The sequence below is a fragment of the Notolabrus celidotus genome, chromosome 22, assembly GCF_009762535.1.
Source record: "Notolabrus celidotus isolate fNotCel1 chromosome 22, fNotCel1.pri, whole genome shotgun sequence".
NCBI classification, from domain to species: Eukaryota; Metazoa; Chordata; class Actinopteri; order Labriformes; family Labridae; genus Notolabrus; species Notolabrus celidotus.
The window spans coordinates 28,161,417-28,176,944 of NC_048293.1; the positions used below are offsets into that span (position 1 = coordinate 28,161,417).

Genomic DNA, 15,528 nt, shown 5'->3' on the forward strand with positions numbered 1-15,528 from the left:
ATAGGAAAATAATGATACTAAATATTAAATAAATATTTCATGTATAACTTTTAGGATTCCTAAGTCTCAGTAGGAGCCACTGGCCCTGAGGTATTCTGACAACATCATATGCGGCCCTCTTTGAAAAAAGTTTGGACACCCCTGCTTTAGATAATTCACTGTTCACTAACTCTAAACTTAGGATTCATCTGGAAACAATATTTTAATCATTATTATCTAAAGCATTGTTTTAACATGTATTTATTTATCTTATTTATAAAAATCATTATTTATTTATTCATTGTGTTCATCTGATCGTGTTAACTCTTCCTTATTTTTAACTTTTCTTTCCACTCTTACTTATTTTATTAATTTCACTGTGTTGATTTTCTTTGAATCCTGCCTTTTATAATTTTACCTTTGCTGTTGTTTTCTGTCTCTCTGTTATTCTGTGAAGCACTTTGTGCTGCATGTTTATAGGTATGAAAGGTGACATCATCCGTCAACATGGCCTTCATTTTCACTGCTACGCTGATGACATCCAGCTCTATATTTCCACCAAATCCATAACCAGTGTAACACACTCCACTATCACAAACTGCCTCTCTGAAATAAAAACATGGATGCATACCAACTTCCTATCACTGAACTACGACAAATCCAACCTCATAATCATCGGCCCCAAGTCCCTCACAAATCCCATTCCAAATTTCCCTCTCACTTTAAATAACTCGACTCTATCTCCTGCACCTCACATCCCTTTCTTTTCATCACCACGTCACCCAGCTCACTAAAACAGCCTTCTTCCACCTCCGAAACATCGCCCGCCTCCGTCCATTCCTCTCTTTCTCTGCCGCAGAAACCCTTATCCACACATTCATCACATCCCGTTTAGATTACTGTAACAGCATCCTGTACGGCACATCATCCAAAGTCCTCCATAAACTGCAATACATTCAAAACTCTGCTGCACGCCTCCTCACCTGCACCCGCTCCCGTGACCACATCACCCCCGTCCTCCAACATCTTCATTGGCTCCCCGTCCCCTACCTACTGCATACAGTTTAAAATCCTCCTCCTCACCCACAAAGCCCTCCACCACCAGGCCCCTTCCTACCTCACTGACCTCCTCCACCACCAGGCCCCTTCCTACCTCACTGACCTCCTCCACCACCAGGCCCCTTCCTACCTCACTGACCTCCTCCACCACCAGGCCCCTTCCTACCTCACTGACCTCCTCCACCACCAGGCCCCTTCCTACCTCACTGACCTCCTCCACCACCAGGCCCCTTCCTACCTCACTGACCTCCTCCACCACCAGGCCCCTTCCTACCTCACTGACCTCCTCCACCACCAGGCCCCTTCCTACCTCACTGACCTCCTCCACCACCAGGCCCCTTCCTACCTCACTGACCTCCTCCACCACCAGGCCCCTTCCTACCTCACTGACCTCCTCCACCACCAGGCCCCTTCCTACCTCACTGACCTCCTCCACCACCAGGCCCCTTCCTACCTCACTGACCTCCTCCACCACCAGGCCCCTTCCTACCTCACTGACCTCCTCCACCACCAGGCCCCTTCCTACCTCACTGACCTCCTCCACCACCAGGCCCCTTCCTACCTCACTGACCTCCTCCACCACCAGGCCCCTTCCTACCTCTCTGACCTCCTCCACCACCAGGCCCCTTCCTACCTCTCTGACCTCCTCCACCACCAGGCCCCTTCCTACCTCACTGACCTCCTCCACCACCAGGCCCCTTCCTACCTCACTGACCTCCTCCACCACCAGGCCCCTTCCTACCTCACTGACCTCCTCCACCACCAGGCCCCTTCCTACCTCACTGACCTCCTCCACCACCAGGCCCCTTCCTACCTCACTGACCTCCTCCACCACCAGGCCCTTTCCTACCTCACTGACCTCCTCCACCACCAGGCCCCTTCCTATCTCACTGACCTCACTGACCTCCTCCACCACCAGGCCCCTTCCTACCTCACTGACCTCCTCCACCACCAGGCCCCTTCCTACCTCACTGACCTCCTCCACCACCAGGCCCCTTCCTACCTCACTGACCTCCTCCACCACCAGGCCCCTTCCTACCTCACTGACCTCCTCCACCACCAGGCCCCTTCCTACCTCACTGACCTCCTCCACCATCACACTCCTTCCCGTAACCTGCGCTCCTCACATGCCCACCTCCTGTCCACACCTCACAGAACCAAGCACCGACCCTGGGGGGACAGAGCCTTCTCAGTAGCCGCCCCCACCCTCTGGAACTCACTCCCCTCCCATATATACTCCCGTGACCACATCACCCCCGTCCTCCAACATCTTCATTGGCTCCCCGTCCCCTACTGCATACAGTTTAAAATCCTCCTCCTCACCCACAAAGCCCTCCACCACCAGGCCCCTTCCTACCTCACTGACCTCCTCCACCACCAGGCCCCTTCCTACCTCACTGACCTCCTCCACCACCTGGCCCCTTCGTACCTCACTGACCTCCTCCACCACCAGGCCCCTTCCTACCTCACTGACCTCCTCCACCACCAGGCCCCTTCCTACCTCACTGACCTCCTCCACCACCAGGCCCCTTCCTACCTCACTGACCTCCTCCACCATCACACTCCTTCCCGTAACCTGCGATCCTCACACGCCCACCTCCTGTCCCCACCTCACAGAACCAAGCACCGACCCTGGGGGGACAGAGCCTTCTCAGTAGCCGCCCCCACCCTCTGGAACTCACTCCCCTCCCATATCCAAAACTGCTCTGACCCTCCAGCTTTCAAATCTCTTTTAAAAACTCTCCTTTTTAAGTTAGCTTTTCATTTGTGATTGTACTGTTGTGTTGTTTTGTTATTTGTTTATTTTGCTTGTATTGATTTTAACAATTGTACAGTGTCTTTGAGTTTTTGAAAAAGCGCTATATAAATAAAATGTATTATCATTATTATTATTATTTATTATATAAATAAAGTTGAGTTGAGAAAACTCATTACATTTTCTATTTCCAATGTTCTATTTCAAGGTTAACTACTATTTTTGTAGATATTTTTTACTATAACGAGTAAAATGTACAATTTTTACATAATTAAAAATAATAAACATTCTAGAAGACATCTCACGACCCCCCATTTGTGTTTCGTGACCCCCAAGGGGCCCCGACCCACACTTTGGGTCCCCCTGGTCTATAGTAGGGATGCTACAATTAGCGATGTTGGTGGTACAATTATAGTCTCAGTAATATCATCCTCGTTTGGCTAAATTATGCTAACTGTATTTCCAGAAAATAATTCAACATGCTAAATAAATATAAAACCGTATTTTTAAATGATATTTTCACGCCACAACTCTTATATTTGTTTAGGTAATAATGCAAGCAGACTAATGTCTCATGCCTGTCATCAATGCTACAAAAAGTAGCTTAGCTGTTCCTAAAATAATTAATTCTTCTTAAAACAGAGTCTTGATTCTAGAAACCAATTCAAACTCTTGACTGTCCATCGTCTTCCTTTACACCACAATGCATGATGGTACGTATTGCTTGGTAGTCGACCATTAGCTGTGCACTGCTTTTCCCCCATATATCACATCAATCCTCTGTTGCCACAAAATGTGTAACACCCTTCACAGCACAGCCAAAGAGCTCCGTCCTCTGTCTAATGTGAAAATGAAAGCTTTGATAATGTGGCACTATTTCCCCACCATACCTGAAACTGATCTTGAACTTCCCCTTCTGGCATGAATCACCCCCCATACCTCTCCTCCCAGGAAAACGTCATTGAAAAGCTGTCAGCTGCATTTTGGCGACCTACAGTGTTGGCAGGTGTAACCGTTGTTGTGTTGTCTCTTCTGGCTCCTCTTCGATTCACACTGTTTGTCTCTTCACTTATTTTAACATGGAGTTTTTATTTTTGCATCTTTAGAGTTTTTTGTGTATTTTGTTGTAGATTTGGTTCTTTTTCTTTCAGTTTGTATCTGTATTTGTAAATGAAGCATCTCTCTTCTGTCATTATGTGATGCTATTTCTTCATTCTATATCTCTCAGTAGTCGTTGCATGCTTCTATGTGGCTGAATTTATCATTTTTTAGTAGATTTTTTATCCTTTTTTTGGACATTTTACATCCTTTCTGTCTCTATCTGGTCCCTCTGTATCTGTAAACTCATTTTAAGTGACTCTGCGTCTCTTCTTTGTTGGTTTTTATCTCTATTTTGATATTTTGAGTCTAATTTAAGATCCACTTTGTCTCTTTTTGGTCACTTTCTTTGACTGTGAGGTTGTTTGAGGTCTTGTGGTTATTTTTATGCCTTTTTCATCTCTTTGTGTCATTTTGAATCACCTATCACTTTCTTTTTGGACATTTTGTGTCACTTTACTTCTCATTGTATCTGATTTATAGAAACTGTGTGTCTCTTTTCTTTGATTTTTCATCGTGTGTCTTTTTTGTTGTCGTTCAGGTTATTTTTTTAAATATTTATTTACTTCCAAAAATGATGTCAGGTGAGAAAAATGAGGGTTCACTGTGATGAATAAATAATAAAGATGAGTAGAATTCATCATGTGTTCCTTTTTATCATTCAATGACACCAAGCAGCAAGCAAACACTGCCACCATGTGGTGAAAAGCTGCAATGGAAACAAGGAGTGACCTCTTTATGAAATAAATGTATTAATACCTCAAAATTCACAAGATATTAAACACATACTTATAACTTTGGATTATTTTATATTCAAGTTTAAACCAGTCTGTTAAACTGTGTTACTACTCTGTTTTTTAAAAAAGTGCTTTTTTTAGATGATGATGTATTTATGGAATCAGCAGGACGACTCTCACCTCTGAGGGGTTTCAGGTCTAAAGGCTCTGTAGCTTCAGGATTATGATGCCCTGGTGGATTAACTGTTATCATATTAATCCATGGACAGATTATCAGTGAGGTCAACCCTCTAAGAACATCTGTTAACCCCTATAATATTAATATTTATTACTAATTGTATTTCAGAGCTCCTGCTCTTGTGCCTTTTTAAAATTTTCATATATTTTCTTAATTTATTTACTTTCCACACACAGCCAATCAGAGCAGAGCATTCATCCTGGTGCATCTCAAAAATTGAAGTGTTGTGAAAAAGTTGATTTTATTCGTGTTTTTATGAAATAAGTAAAATAAAATAAAAGTTAAAAAAAATATTAAATTTTTGTCTAATTTTTCAAATATTTTTTTAAGCTGTGGTCCACAATGAAAAATAAAATATAAACCTTTTAACATTTTATTTTGTGTGTAATAAGTTGAGAATATTTTCTACAATCTTAATTTTCTATTAAAAAAAATGTTACTTTTCTTTGCAAAATTTTAAATCATTGAGATACTGATCATTTACATTAAATATTTAGTGAAGAAAACACTTAAAAGTTGAATTTAAATCTTTAAATCCTTTATTAGGTATTTGTTTGCACTGAAAGAAAGCAGAACAAGAGACAAACATGATAAAAGATGAAATTAAATATTTGAAGATGTTTTGTTTATTTTTCCCGCTTGTTCTGGAGCCCAAAGTAAAATGTGAAGACAGCGGAGTCAGATCAAAGTTTTTATGGAAGCTTTATTTGATTAAACTGCAGACTTTATTAAACATGTATGAGTCTCACACATTCAAAAAGTATTCAGAAAAGTTCTTTCTTGACATGACTAAAAAAAAATACACAGTAAGTGTTTTATTAGTATCAAATTAATAAACTTATTTAGAGACATCTCACTCTGCTGACAGACACATCGTCATCAGAGACCTGACGCCGCACAGAGCCGGGTCCGACGATGGCGTTAACAAAAGCAAAGGAAACAGAATCAACAACTTCCTGAAGAGCCGCCTTAAAAAGAACCCGTCATAATTAACACAAGAAAACTGAACCATCAGCAGAGATGTTTGCATTTTACGTTCACACATCAGGGCAGTGAATGCAACACGTGCAGAGAAGCAGAATCACAGTTTCACGGCGATGCCGGGAGGTCGTGTTACGAACACAAACAGCAGGAGGGATGGAGACAAGCCCCGCCCCCCGCCGCCGCCGCCTCACCGGACACCGCTCAAAAACACTCAGAGACGCACGACGAGTGGATGGAATCAAAAAAAATGGCCGACAGCTGGGAGAGGCCGCAGGTGTGACGGGAACCATCACTGATTGAAATGTTTCCCCACATGCAGGAGTTCATCTAACGATCACGTGGAGGGGGTTCAAAGAGGAGGAGGTTGAAATCATGACGTCACGGGAACGCGATGTTCGATTCCCGCTGACACTAAAAAAAAAAGAACTCAAAGCTATCGTAAGAACTACAAAGATCGTTTCCAGAGAGACCATGTAAAAGGCAATTATCCCCCTTCTTATAAAAAACAAAAAGCAGACCACCTCCGAGGACGATGGCGTCGCGGCCCACGGGGGAACGCGTCTCAGTGTTTGCTGTCTGCTGAGGCGGAGCGGGATCGTGAGCGGGACCGAGAGCGAGAGCGGGATCGCGAGCGGGAGCGGGAACGAGACTGTTTGGCCTGAGCGGGAACGGGGGACCTGGAGCGAGACCTGGAGCGGGACTTGGAGCGAGACTTGGAGCGAGATTTGGAGCGGGACTTGGATCTGGAGGGGGATCTGCCGGCGGCCTTGCCCCCGCCCGATGACCTCCTCTCTGGGGTGCGGCTGGGGGATCTCGAGCGGCTTCTGGAGCGGTTGCGGCTCCTGGAGCGGCTCTTGGAGCGGGAGTAGCTGCGGGAGCGGGAGCGGCTCTTGCTGTGACTGAAGGAGGAGAGAAGAAGACGTTTTAATATTCATCCTGAGAAATATGTGGAACATAAACACTGAATAACACTCAGCCATCTTCAAAAACACAAGTCAGGACCTTCATCTCTATCGCTGACTTGAAATTTAAAGAGACAGTGCGCAACGTTTGACCTTCTCTGCCAGTGACATGTGAGGAGACTTTAATGATGTATCAGGTTTCTGCAGCTTCACATAAAGTCACATCTCCAACCTTTAAGTGCATTCAAGGCATTCTTCGACAGGAGGAACTTTACCCCTGAACTACATGCGTTTCGACTGGTGGACCCAGGGTCTAAATTTAGTTCAGGGGTTGATAATCTCCCCGCTAAAAGCCCTGCTAGGGGGGTAGTACTTTTCAAAGGTCCAGGGACTTTTAGGGGGCGGGGCGTGCAATGCTGAACGTGTCTGATTGGTAGATTAACCTCAGTGGTTTTATTCCTCCCTCCGTCCACAATAACATCACACACATCTGTGATTCTCTTGATTTCTCTTTCTTTCATTAGTTTTTATTTGTTCTATCTTTTTTGTATGTGTGTGTACTTTTCAAAAGAAGAAGCTGTGATTCTCTTGATTTAGCAGCTTGTAACAGTAGTCTTCTCTCAGCCCACCGTGAATGCGTCTCTCCTCCCGGTGTTCCGGTTTTAAAAGTGACCCTGTAAACTGGAGCCCTTCAGCTGAACGTGTCAGTGTTTGTGGAGTTTACACAGCTGTTGAAACACAGAGGGAGTTCCTGGGAATGCAAACTAGTTTAGTTTTTATTAAGATTTCAAAATATCCTCATCAGATATTTAATGATCGTCTAAAGACGTTTATGAGGGATGCATCCGGCTGAGTCTCCAGTTAACAGGGTCGCTGTTTAAACCAGAACACCGGCCGATCTCTGCGATCACGGCTTTTTGAGTTCAAAAGGATTTTAAAGCCGTGTTGAAACGTCTTTGCTACTCGTGCTTATCTCCTCTCACGTGTTGATTCTTGATAACTGTTGTGTTGCTCATAATGATACCTGCCTGTCCATCTGCTTCTATGGTGTCATCTGTGATTCTTTACTCTTTGTTTTACTGCCCTCTACTGGTCTGGTGGTGTAGTGCATTTACTTTTTTTCCTCCATACGTCACTGGCCTGATTTACACAATCTACCCGGGACTTCAGCCCACGGTTGAAACGCAGACAACAATGGGGGCACAGGAACCTTTTAGGTCCGGGGTCTTTTAGCCACCAGACCTCTTGTTCGTAATGCACCATTAGTGTGTTGAAGTCTCACCTTCTGCAGTCCTCAAACAGCTTCAGCTTGCGTCCGTTCAGCTCGGTCCCGTCCAGCTTGGAGATGGCGTTCTTCATGTCACTGCGGGAGGCAAACTCGACCACTCTGAGGAGGAGGAGCAGAGACATTGGTTAGGATCAAAGTCAAACTCCGTCTCTGGAGAAACGTGACGGACAGCATTAAAACTCACCCTTCGTTCTTTTTGGTCCTGTGCGCGTCCACAAAGGTAACTTCACCTGCCTTTCTCATCAGGTCTTTCAGGTCCTGTTTCAAAGCATAATGAGGGATTAGTGAGGCCGAACAGAACCCGAGGTGCCGGTGAGAGCCTTTTCAGACCTGGAGGGAGAGAAGTGAGCAGGCAGCACACACACTGAAACCTGGCTACACCTGACATAAGCTCACCTTTCAGGGGAGGGCGTGTAAACAAGAGAGAAATGCGTCTGTGTGGACGAGTGTTTGATTTACTCATTTAAAGCCCAATTCATGAATCCATGAATTCACTTCTGTCACTTTTTTTAAAGACCTTAAAAACACAAATTCACCACCGTGACACGCTGGAGAAGTGACACAGCAGCGAGAGTCTGAATGTGTTTGAATCTTGATGCACTTTTTTTTTGCAAACAAGCAGGTGTGGGATTTCGTCTCAGAGTGCGTAGGATGGAGTGTTTTCTTTGGCTGTTTTACTCTAAAGTGGAGAAGTGTGTCTGACCAAGAGCGCCGACTGAATATAAGAAGTGGACATATATCGGACACGGCTGGACAGAGGAGCCAATTTAAACCTGCGTTCTCTCTAATGGCCAGCAGGGGGCAGCATCACGGTCCAATTCAAACAAAAATACATCAATAAAGGAAGTTAGGCTTTAAGATAAATACGAGGCTCGATTCTGGCTGCTCTTAAAGGTACAGTGTGCAGGATTTAGGATCTGTAGAAATGGACTATCATACTCATGGGTGTTTAAATTAATTTATACCCACCTGGATGTTTCTACGGTGGCTCAGAACAGACAAACTAGTGTGCACCGGTTGGAAGACGACTAGAAGTGGAGGGTTGAGTTGAAAAAATTGGACAAATGGACGATGAATCTTTTAAGGCATCCCAGGAGCTTCTTGTCCTCCAAGGCCACCGTAGGTTTGTCGACAGGAGGAGTGAGTAAGGGAGCCTTTCTGCTAGATATCACTAAATATTCCCATTTCTACACACTGTACCTTTAAGTTGCGTATTTTTTGTGACGTATCCTCGTGTTGAATCCTGTTTTATCTGGTACGAGAGTGAGCAGAGCTTCAGAGGTGCAACCCTGAGCTTATCGAGACATCAGAACGAATCTGTGCTGCAAAGATGGTGTTTTTTTAGTTAGCTTTAGTCGTGATTAGGATGGGGGGGGGGGTCCTTTATTATATCTCTCTCTTAATTGAATCTATTTTAAGTTGTTTTAATGTACAGCACTTTGTGTCACAGTGTCATTGTATGGTGTTTGGCTCCTCCTCCCTCTGACCATGTGACTACCCTTCCTTAAACCAAAGTCAGTGTTGTCAGGGGGTCGGTGTCCTCGCTGGCTTCGCTCCGGCTCTTAAAGACCGGACAGTGTCGGCCTGTAAGACCTCCTAAAAAGTGTCCATGTCCACTTCTTACATCAAGTCTTTGACCTTTAGTTTTCTTGCTGTGCGTGTGATCTGTGTGAAACTTTAGACTCCCAGGTTCCTGGTATTTACATAACAACACTGATTCTACACCCGCTATCCCCCCGACCCTGAACAAACCCAATCACATGAGTTTTATGCTACTTACCGCTCCAAACCCAGGAAGATATTAGCATAGAGCCACTTGTCCAAATAGCAAATGGGAACCAATGCAGTGTTAAGCCCTTGAGAAACGACCTCGGCCTTGACTCAGCATCCGGCCTCCACAAGTAAGGAACCACCAGAGAGCAAGTAGGCAGAGGGGTGTGCGCCCGACTCAACACCCCCCCAAGCTCCATCAGCAACAGAAAAAGACCCAAACGGGAGAGTGTAGGGACCATGGATTTGAGGGGGGTTACAGCAGTCGGGGATGCCAGCCCACAGAACCTCCAGACTGTGGCTACGGACCTCCTAAGGCTACCGTATCCTGCGCTAGACCACTTTCACCCGCTACGGGGCCCAGCCAAGACTTTAGACCGGCGGCAACTGCGTGTAAGGAGAGGCACCAAATGGACACTATTCAGAAAAACAACCAGAGGAGGGCGCTACAAACTTGTGACACCTCCATGGAGGGTGTGCAGTCACCTCTGACATAAATTCAGAGCAGCTGTTTAAAACAAAAACAAAAAAACAGTTTATCGTCTTTAATCTGGAACAAAAATGGAGGTAAGGAAAAAAAGGAAAAACTCTGCTCTCGGTTGGAATTGGCCAATTAACTTATAAAAAGATCCGCCCGCTCAAAAAGAAGCTGCTTCGTTTAAAAAGGGTGATTTATACATTTCTTTAAAAGCCTGTGTGATGAGAGCTGCGTCATTTCAAGTGAGCGCTTACCTGCCAGCTGATCCGGGACGAGAGGTTCTCCACAATGAGTCTGTGGTCTGTCCGCACAGGTGGGCCGTACCTGAGAGTCCAGAGAGAGGGGAGAGGATGTTTAACACAAAACCTTCAGGTGGAGAGATGTGTCGACATCAGGCGTACAAGGCTGCGTCAATATTTGAGTTCACATGAACTCCAGACTCTGTCTTATAAACTGAAAAGATAAAGAGTCTGTTTGTGTTTCCTTCCATAAAGCAGGAATAAGACCGGACTATCTTCCTGTGCTTTATGAGACCAGAGCATGAGGCAATAAAGGGAACGATGAAACACACCTTTGTTTCACGGTGAAGGGAGACCTTTGCTTTTGTTACTTTTAATTATTCCGTTGGTGTTAAACTCTCCTCCCATCGTTTTTTAGTCTCTCGTTCCAGTTTGTGCATCACCTACAGGGTTTATATTTTTATATCCACAGTGCTCGTGCTCTGTTTGCAGCCGTTCCTTTTCGTTCATTCTTCTTTTTAATTTCTTTATGAAACTTGTCAGATTTTTCTCTTGCAGTATAAGCTGTGACCTCTTCTATCTTACCGTTGGTGGACTGTTTTGTAGCGGTGGAATCACCAAGTTAAACTTTGAATCGCACTTCTATTGCCCAGCAACCCTGCATTGTTTACACCTGTGCTGAGCTGGTTTGTGCCAAACCGCTGGATATTCCTGCAGATCTCTGGAGATTGAGGATGCACAGGGAGGCATAAAGGTACGAGAGCAGGTATAAGAAGTGATCGTGTGATCTCTGGCATATAAAAATAGAGGACTAGCCAGGAGTCAGTTGAGTTTCAGGAAGGCGGCTGGTGCTCTTTAAGGAAACATGGGTGCATCAGGACATTCCTTTATATTGTGCTTTATTATACCAGGAACTGTAACGACTGAATTCCCAAGGATGAATCAAGTATTTCTGATTCTGGTTTTGGTCTGACATGATGACTATCGATTAGATTTTTCTTCCTTTCAAATGATCGTTCCAAAAAAAGATATCTTTAGATGCTAAAATAAAAACAACTCTCAAGAAACCTGCAACACTGACTCAGGAGGCGTTAGAGTGCCCCCTGCTGACCGGCTGCAGTAGAGCTCATAAACATGGTGACCTTTTTGGCTTCACGTCTCACAACCAGAGGAGGCGGATCATTGATGTTTTGGGTTCCTCAAAGTTGACGTACCTGGATCCAGGAGCTGGGCGGGATGGGCGATAACCGCTGCTGCCGCCGCCGCCACCACCACCTCCGCCACCGAAACGTCCCATTCCAGGGCCGCCGCCTCGTCCTCTTCTGGAGCGGGCGTGCTCGATGGTGACCCTGAGAGGAGGGGAGAGGAGTGAGAAGTTCTTTAGATACAGCCGACTGATGGAGAACAGAGCGTCCCAAATGTGTCCGTGAAGCGTGGCGGTTGGAAGTCACGATAGATGTACAGCCGGGTTATTTATAACCGTGTGTGGGCGGACGTTAAATAAGTCAGTGGTTAGATTATGCTCGAGGTTAGAGACGAGTATGAACCATAAAACGCTCGGCTGTAAACACAAACGTGACAGTGATTCATCCAGACATCATGAATAATGTAAAAAACTCAAGAGAGGCAGCTGGAGGTCTCGATTCTGAGAATCACACCTCACAGAAATGATTAATGGTCGGGTTTTTACCGTTCACTGCACAGTTCTTTGCCGTTCAGCTCGTACACGGCGTCATCTGCATCTCTGTGGTCGTCAAACTCCTGAAGAGAGAGAGAGAGAGCACAGAGGTCAGTTCACAGAAACAGGAAGTGACCTCATCTTTAAACTCACACAGAGAGGAGAGCCGGACTCACCACGAAGCCGAATCCATTCTTCAAGTTGATTTCTCTGATCCGTCCGTACCCCTTGAAGAACTTCTCCACGTCTCGCTCTCTGGCTTGCGGGTTCAGGCGGCCGATGAAGATGCGACAGCCATTCATTGTTACCTGCTGATGTTTGAGGAGAGGAGAGGAGGTCAATATTTAACCAGGGAGGGCGGAGACGTGGTTTAATGTTTGATAACGCTCGCTCTGCTGAAGGTTAATTTTAGACGCGTCACGGTACGAGCATATCTCACTCTTCATCAGCAGCAGATCTGTTACTGATGAGATCTACAGTCCCGCTGGCTGCTGCTCTGTTGTCGTGCAGATTTAAAGATCCAGACGGATTTATAAACCGTGTTAAGAACTTTCTTTTGTGTGAGATCTTATAATCCGGGCGGGAGTGACACATTAAGCCGTGGTCTCACTGAGAGCAGCTCGACTGAAACTGAGTAAACAGGATCAAAGCGGGGTGATTGAGCAGATCCGGTCTGACCGGTTTCAGTGTGGTTTCAATCAGTATTAGTTTACACCGAGGACCTGATCCCCCGAAGCCCCCAGCAGCTTTCAGTCTGCAGGTAAACCACAGAGCTGAATACAAAGCCCATCACCGTGAAGAGAAACTCTACTCTTAGAATAACTCTTTAAATAAACAACATGTCTGACTTTTAATTTGGAGAGATTTATTCTCAGCCCTGGACTGCAATGTTTCAATTATTACTGTTCTTACAAATGTTTTAAAAATCATTTCACTTAAATCTATTTCTTTTTATTTAACTCCATCTCTTTTCTTTTCTCTTATTTTGTTCTTATCCTTATCTTTTTCATTATTTCATTTAGTTTCTTTCTTTCTATCCTATCTTCATTTAATTTATCCTATCTTATTTTATCTGCAATATTATTTTATTCCATCTTATTTTATGTTTTTCAAATTTAATTTATTGTCTTTTTTTGTCTGTAATATTTTTTTATTTATTATATTATTTTATCTTTTTCAAATTTGATTTTGTCGACCTTATTTTATTTATTTCTATCTTAATTTATTCTTTATTTAATTTCATCTTTTTTATTTTAATGTATAGTTAATGTTATTATATTTTTCTGATCTTTTCCTTTAATTTATCTTAATTTATGTAAAGTATTTCACATCACTTTATTCTACCTTGTTTCAGCCATGTATTATTGTACCTGTTGCTGGTATTGTCTGTCTCTCTGTTCTTTTGTGAAGCAAGTTGGGCGACATGTTTGAATGTATAAAAGGTCATACATAAATATTTGAGTTAAGTTAAAATACTTCATTTTTAAGTGAAAGTACTCTAAACCAATTGAGCATGACTTCAAACATTTGTTTTTTCAGCTACAAATAATTTCCCAAAATGGACATTAGTCATGGACAATGAAACGTTGATCTTTTGATTAAGACTGTTCTCATTAGAGGAAAATCTAACTCATGAAAATGTGGTATGAAAGAGAAACCAAGACATGATTAATCGATTAATCACTGCCTTTCTGCAGGGGTGCCTCTCTGAGCAGAGGTGTTGTAGACTTAAGTTATGCTAGTTTAGCTTTAGAAAGTTAGCACTACACCACAACAGCTTCACTTATTTATTTAAGCATTTAAGCTCCTGGTTAAAACAATGCAAAAAAATATAATAATAAAATGACTCTTTTTTTTAAAGGTTATTCGACTAATCGAAAGTCATGACTCGTAGCTAGCAAGAAAAGCTAATTAACGGTTGAAGCTAATTAAATAATCTGACCTTTATTATCTAACAGTTTCAGGCTTGCCCCTCTACAACATGTATTATACAGATTATACTATAATATAGTGTCAGAATGAATTATTAATGAGTAAAGGGAACATTATAAAGTTAAATTACCTGATAAAACTGAAGGTACGCAGTTCCTCTGAGACACACAGAGAGATATTAATCGATCAGTTTTTCACTTTGGGCCCAACTTTCTGCAGCTAGCGCGTGGCTAAGATAACACACTGTGGAAATGCTAACAAGTTCATTTTTAAATATCAGACATATTCAGTGTTAAAATTCGAGCAAAGTGTAGAAGAAACACCACATGTGGAGGACTAAAGAGTCCTGTAAAGTGCCAGGCTAATTATGAGAGTAGTTAGGCCTCAAAGGTTCAGTTTGTTGCACGTTTGCAGCTTCGCCTCGAGGTCGACTTCAGCTAACCAGCTAGGAGGCTAAAGCTAGCTAACCAACTAACGGTCACTTTCAGTACATCGCGTTCGAACACAAAGGTTAGAGATGTTTAAACACAGTATAATGTTTCAGTTTCTGATTTAGAGATCATTAGGACAGTTTCTCACCGAATGTTTCCCTCTGAGCGTCGACGGTTGTCTGGATCTTCCTCTCTGTTCGGATCAAACTTCACTCACTTGTTTTCAGCGCGGAATCAAAATGGCGGCCGAGTCCAACGAGCAACGGGGAGGAACCGATGTGTTCACGTGATGTGGGAGGAATCGGATAAATAAGTGTCAGGCAGAGAAAATTAACATAAAATCTCCTTTGTGTCCTAAAAAGTTGAGAAAATGTAAGTAACCGACGTTTAGAGTGGACAGAATTAACATCATATTATTTAGTCACATGTTAGTCTAAAGTTAGGTTCTATAATAATCGGTATTTTACTGTATGAGGTCTTGCTACCATCTCACACACGTGTTGTTGTTGTTGTTACTTTTAGTACATCATCCTCGTTTGAATCTGCTCAATACAACTTACTATTGTGCCAATTTCTTTTTCATCTTCTGATTAAAAGTCCCTATTTTCGTAAAAAAGACTTTCCATTACATGACATCCGAGCATTCGAGCTGCACATGAACGCACCGTGAGCTGTTTACTGCTATTCGGGTTGCCAGTTTGAGATTATCCATTTACTGCATCAGTTAATACTTACCTTACAGTCTATGATACTTACCCGCTCAGTTAAAGACTTTGCCCTTTGTTTGAAAATATGCTTCAGACGTTATATATTATCAGAGTGAAATACAGCTTACCTTCAACAGATAAAATACACTTGAATGGTGAAAATAAGTCACGTTTCTTGGAGTTAGGAAAAGGAGATGCAACAATTATTTGGCAACCCATTTAAAAGTTGTTTCTAGTAGTTCTTTCCCTTCC

The 15,528-nt window shown here is 43.4% G+C and overlaps 1 protein-coding gene across 3 annotated transcripts; it reads right to left on the minus strand.

Moving 5' to 3' along the window:
- Window positions 1-5,550: 5,550 nt before the first annotated feature.
- Window positions 5,551-14,850, minus strand: srsf5a (serine and arginine rich splicing factor 5a). 3 transcript variants are annotated; one of them, XM_034675154.1, is made up of 8 exons: window positions 14,718-14,850; window positions 12,383-12,517; window positions 12,219-12,289; window positions 11,743-11,877; window positions 10,544-10,613; window positions 8,226-8,299; window positions 8,036-8,140; window positions 5,551-6,750 (listed from the first exon to the last, which is right to left on the minus strand). In XM_034675154.1, the coding sequence occupies exons 2-8, from the start codon at window positions 12,506-12,508 to the stop codon at window positions 6,414-6,416; spliced, it is 918 nt and encodes a 305-aa protein (XP_034531045.1). In that variant the 5' UTR covers window positions 12,509-12,517; window positions 14,718-14,850; the 3' UTR covers window positions 5,551-6,413. The 3 variants fall into 3 exon arrangements, with proteins under 3 accessions (XP_034531045.1, XP_034531046.1, XP_034531047.1); XM_034675155.1 differs by having other exon boundaries at window positions 12,383-12,514; window positions 14,718-14,842; XM_034675156.1 differs by lacking the exon at window positions 14,718-14,850 and adding an exon at window positions 14,269-14,383.
- Window positions 14,851-15,528: the final 678 nt, after the last annotated feature.

Excerpts from the sequence above, each read along its gene's own strand:
- srsf5a (XM_034675154.1), bottom strand. The coding sequence starts at position 12,508 with ATGAATGGCTGTCGCATCTTCATCGGCCGCCTGAACCCGCAAGCCAGA. Across the intron at positions 12,290-12,382 it reads AGAATGGATTCGGCTTCGTG|GAGTTTGACGACCACAGAGA; the intron begins GTGAGTCCGGCT and ends CTCTCTCTTCAG. Across the intron at positions 6,751-8,035 it reads CTGTTTGAGGACTGCAGAAG|TCACAGCAAGAGCCGCTCCC; the intron begins GTGAGACTTCAA and ends CTCCTCCTTCAG.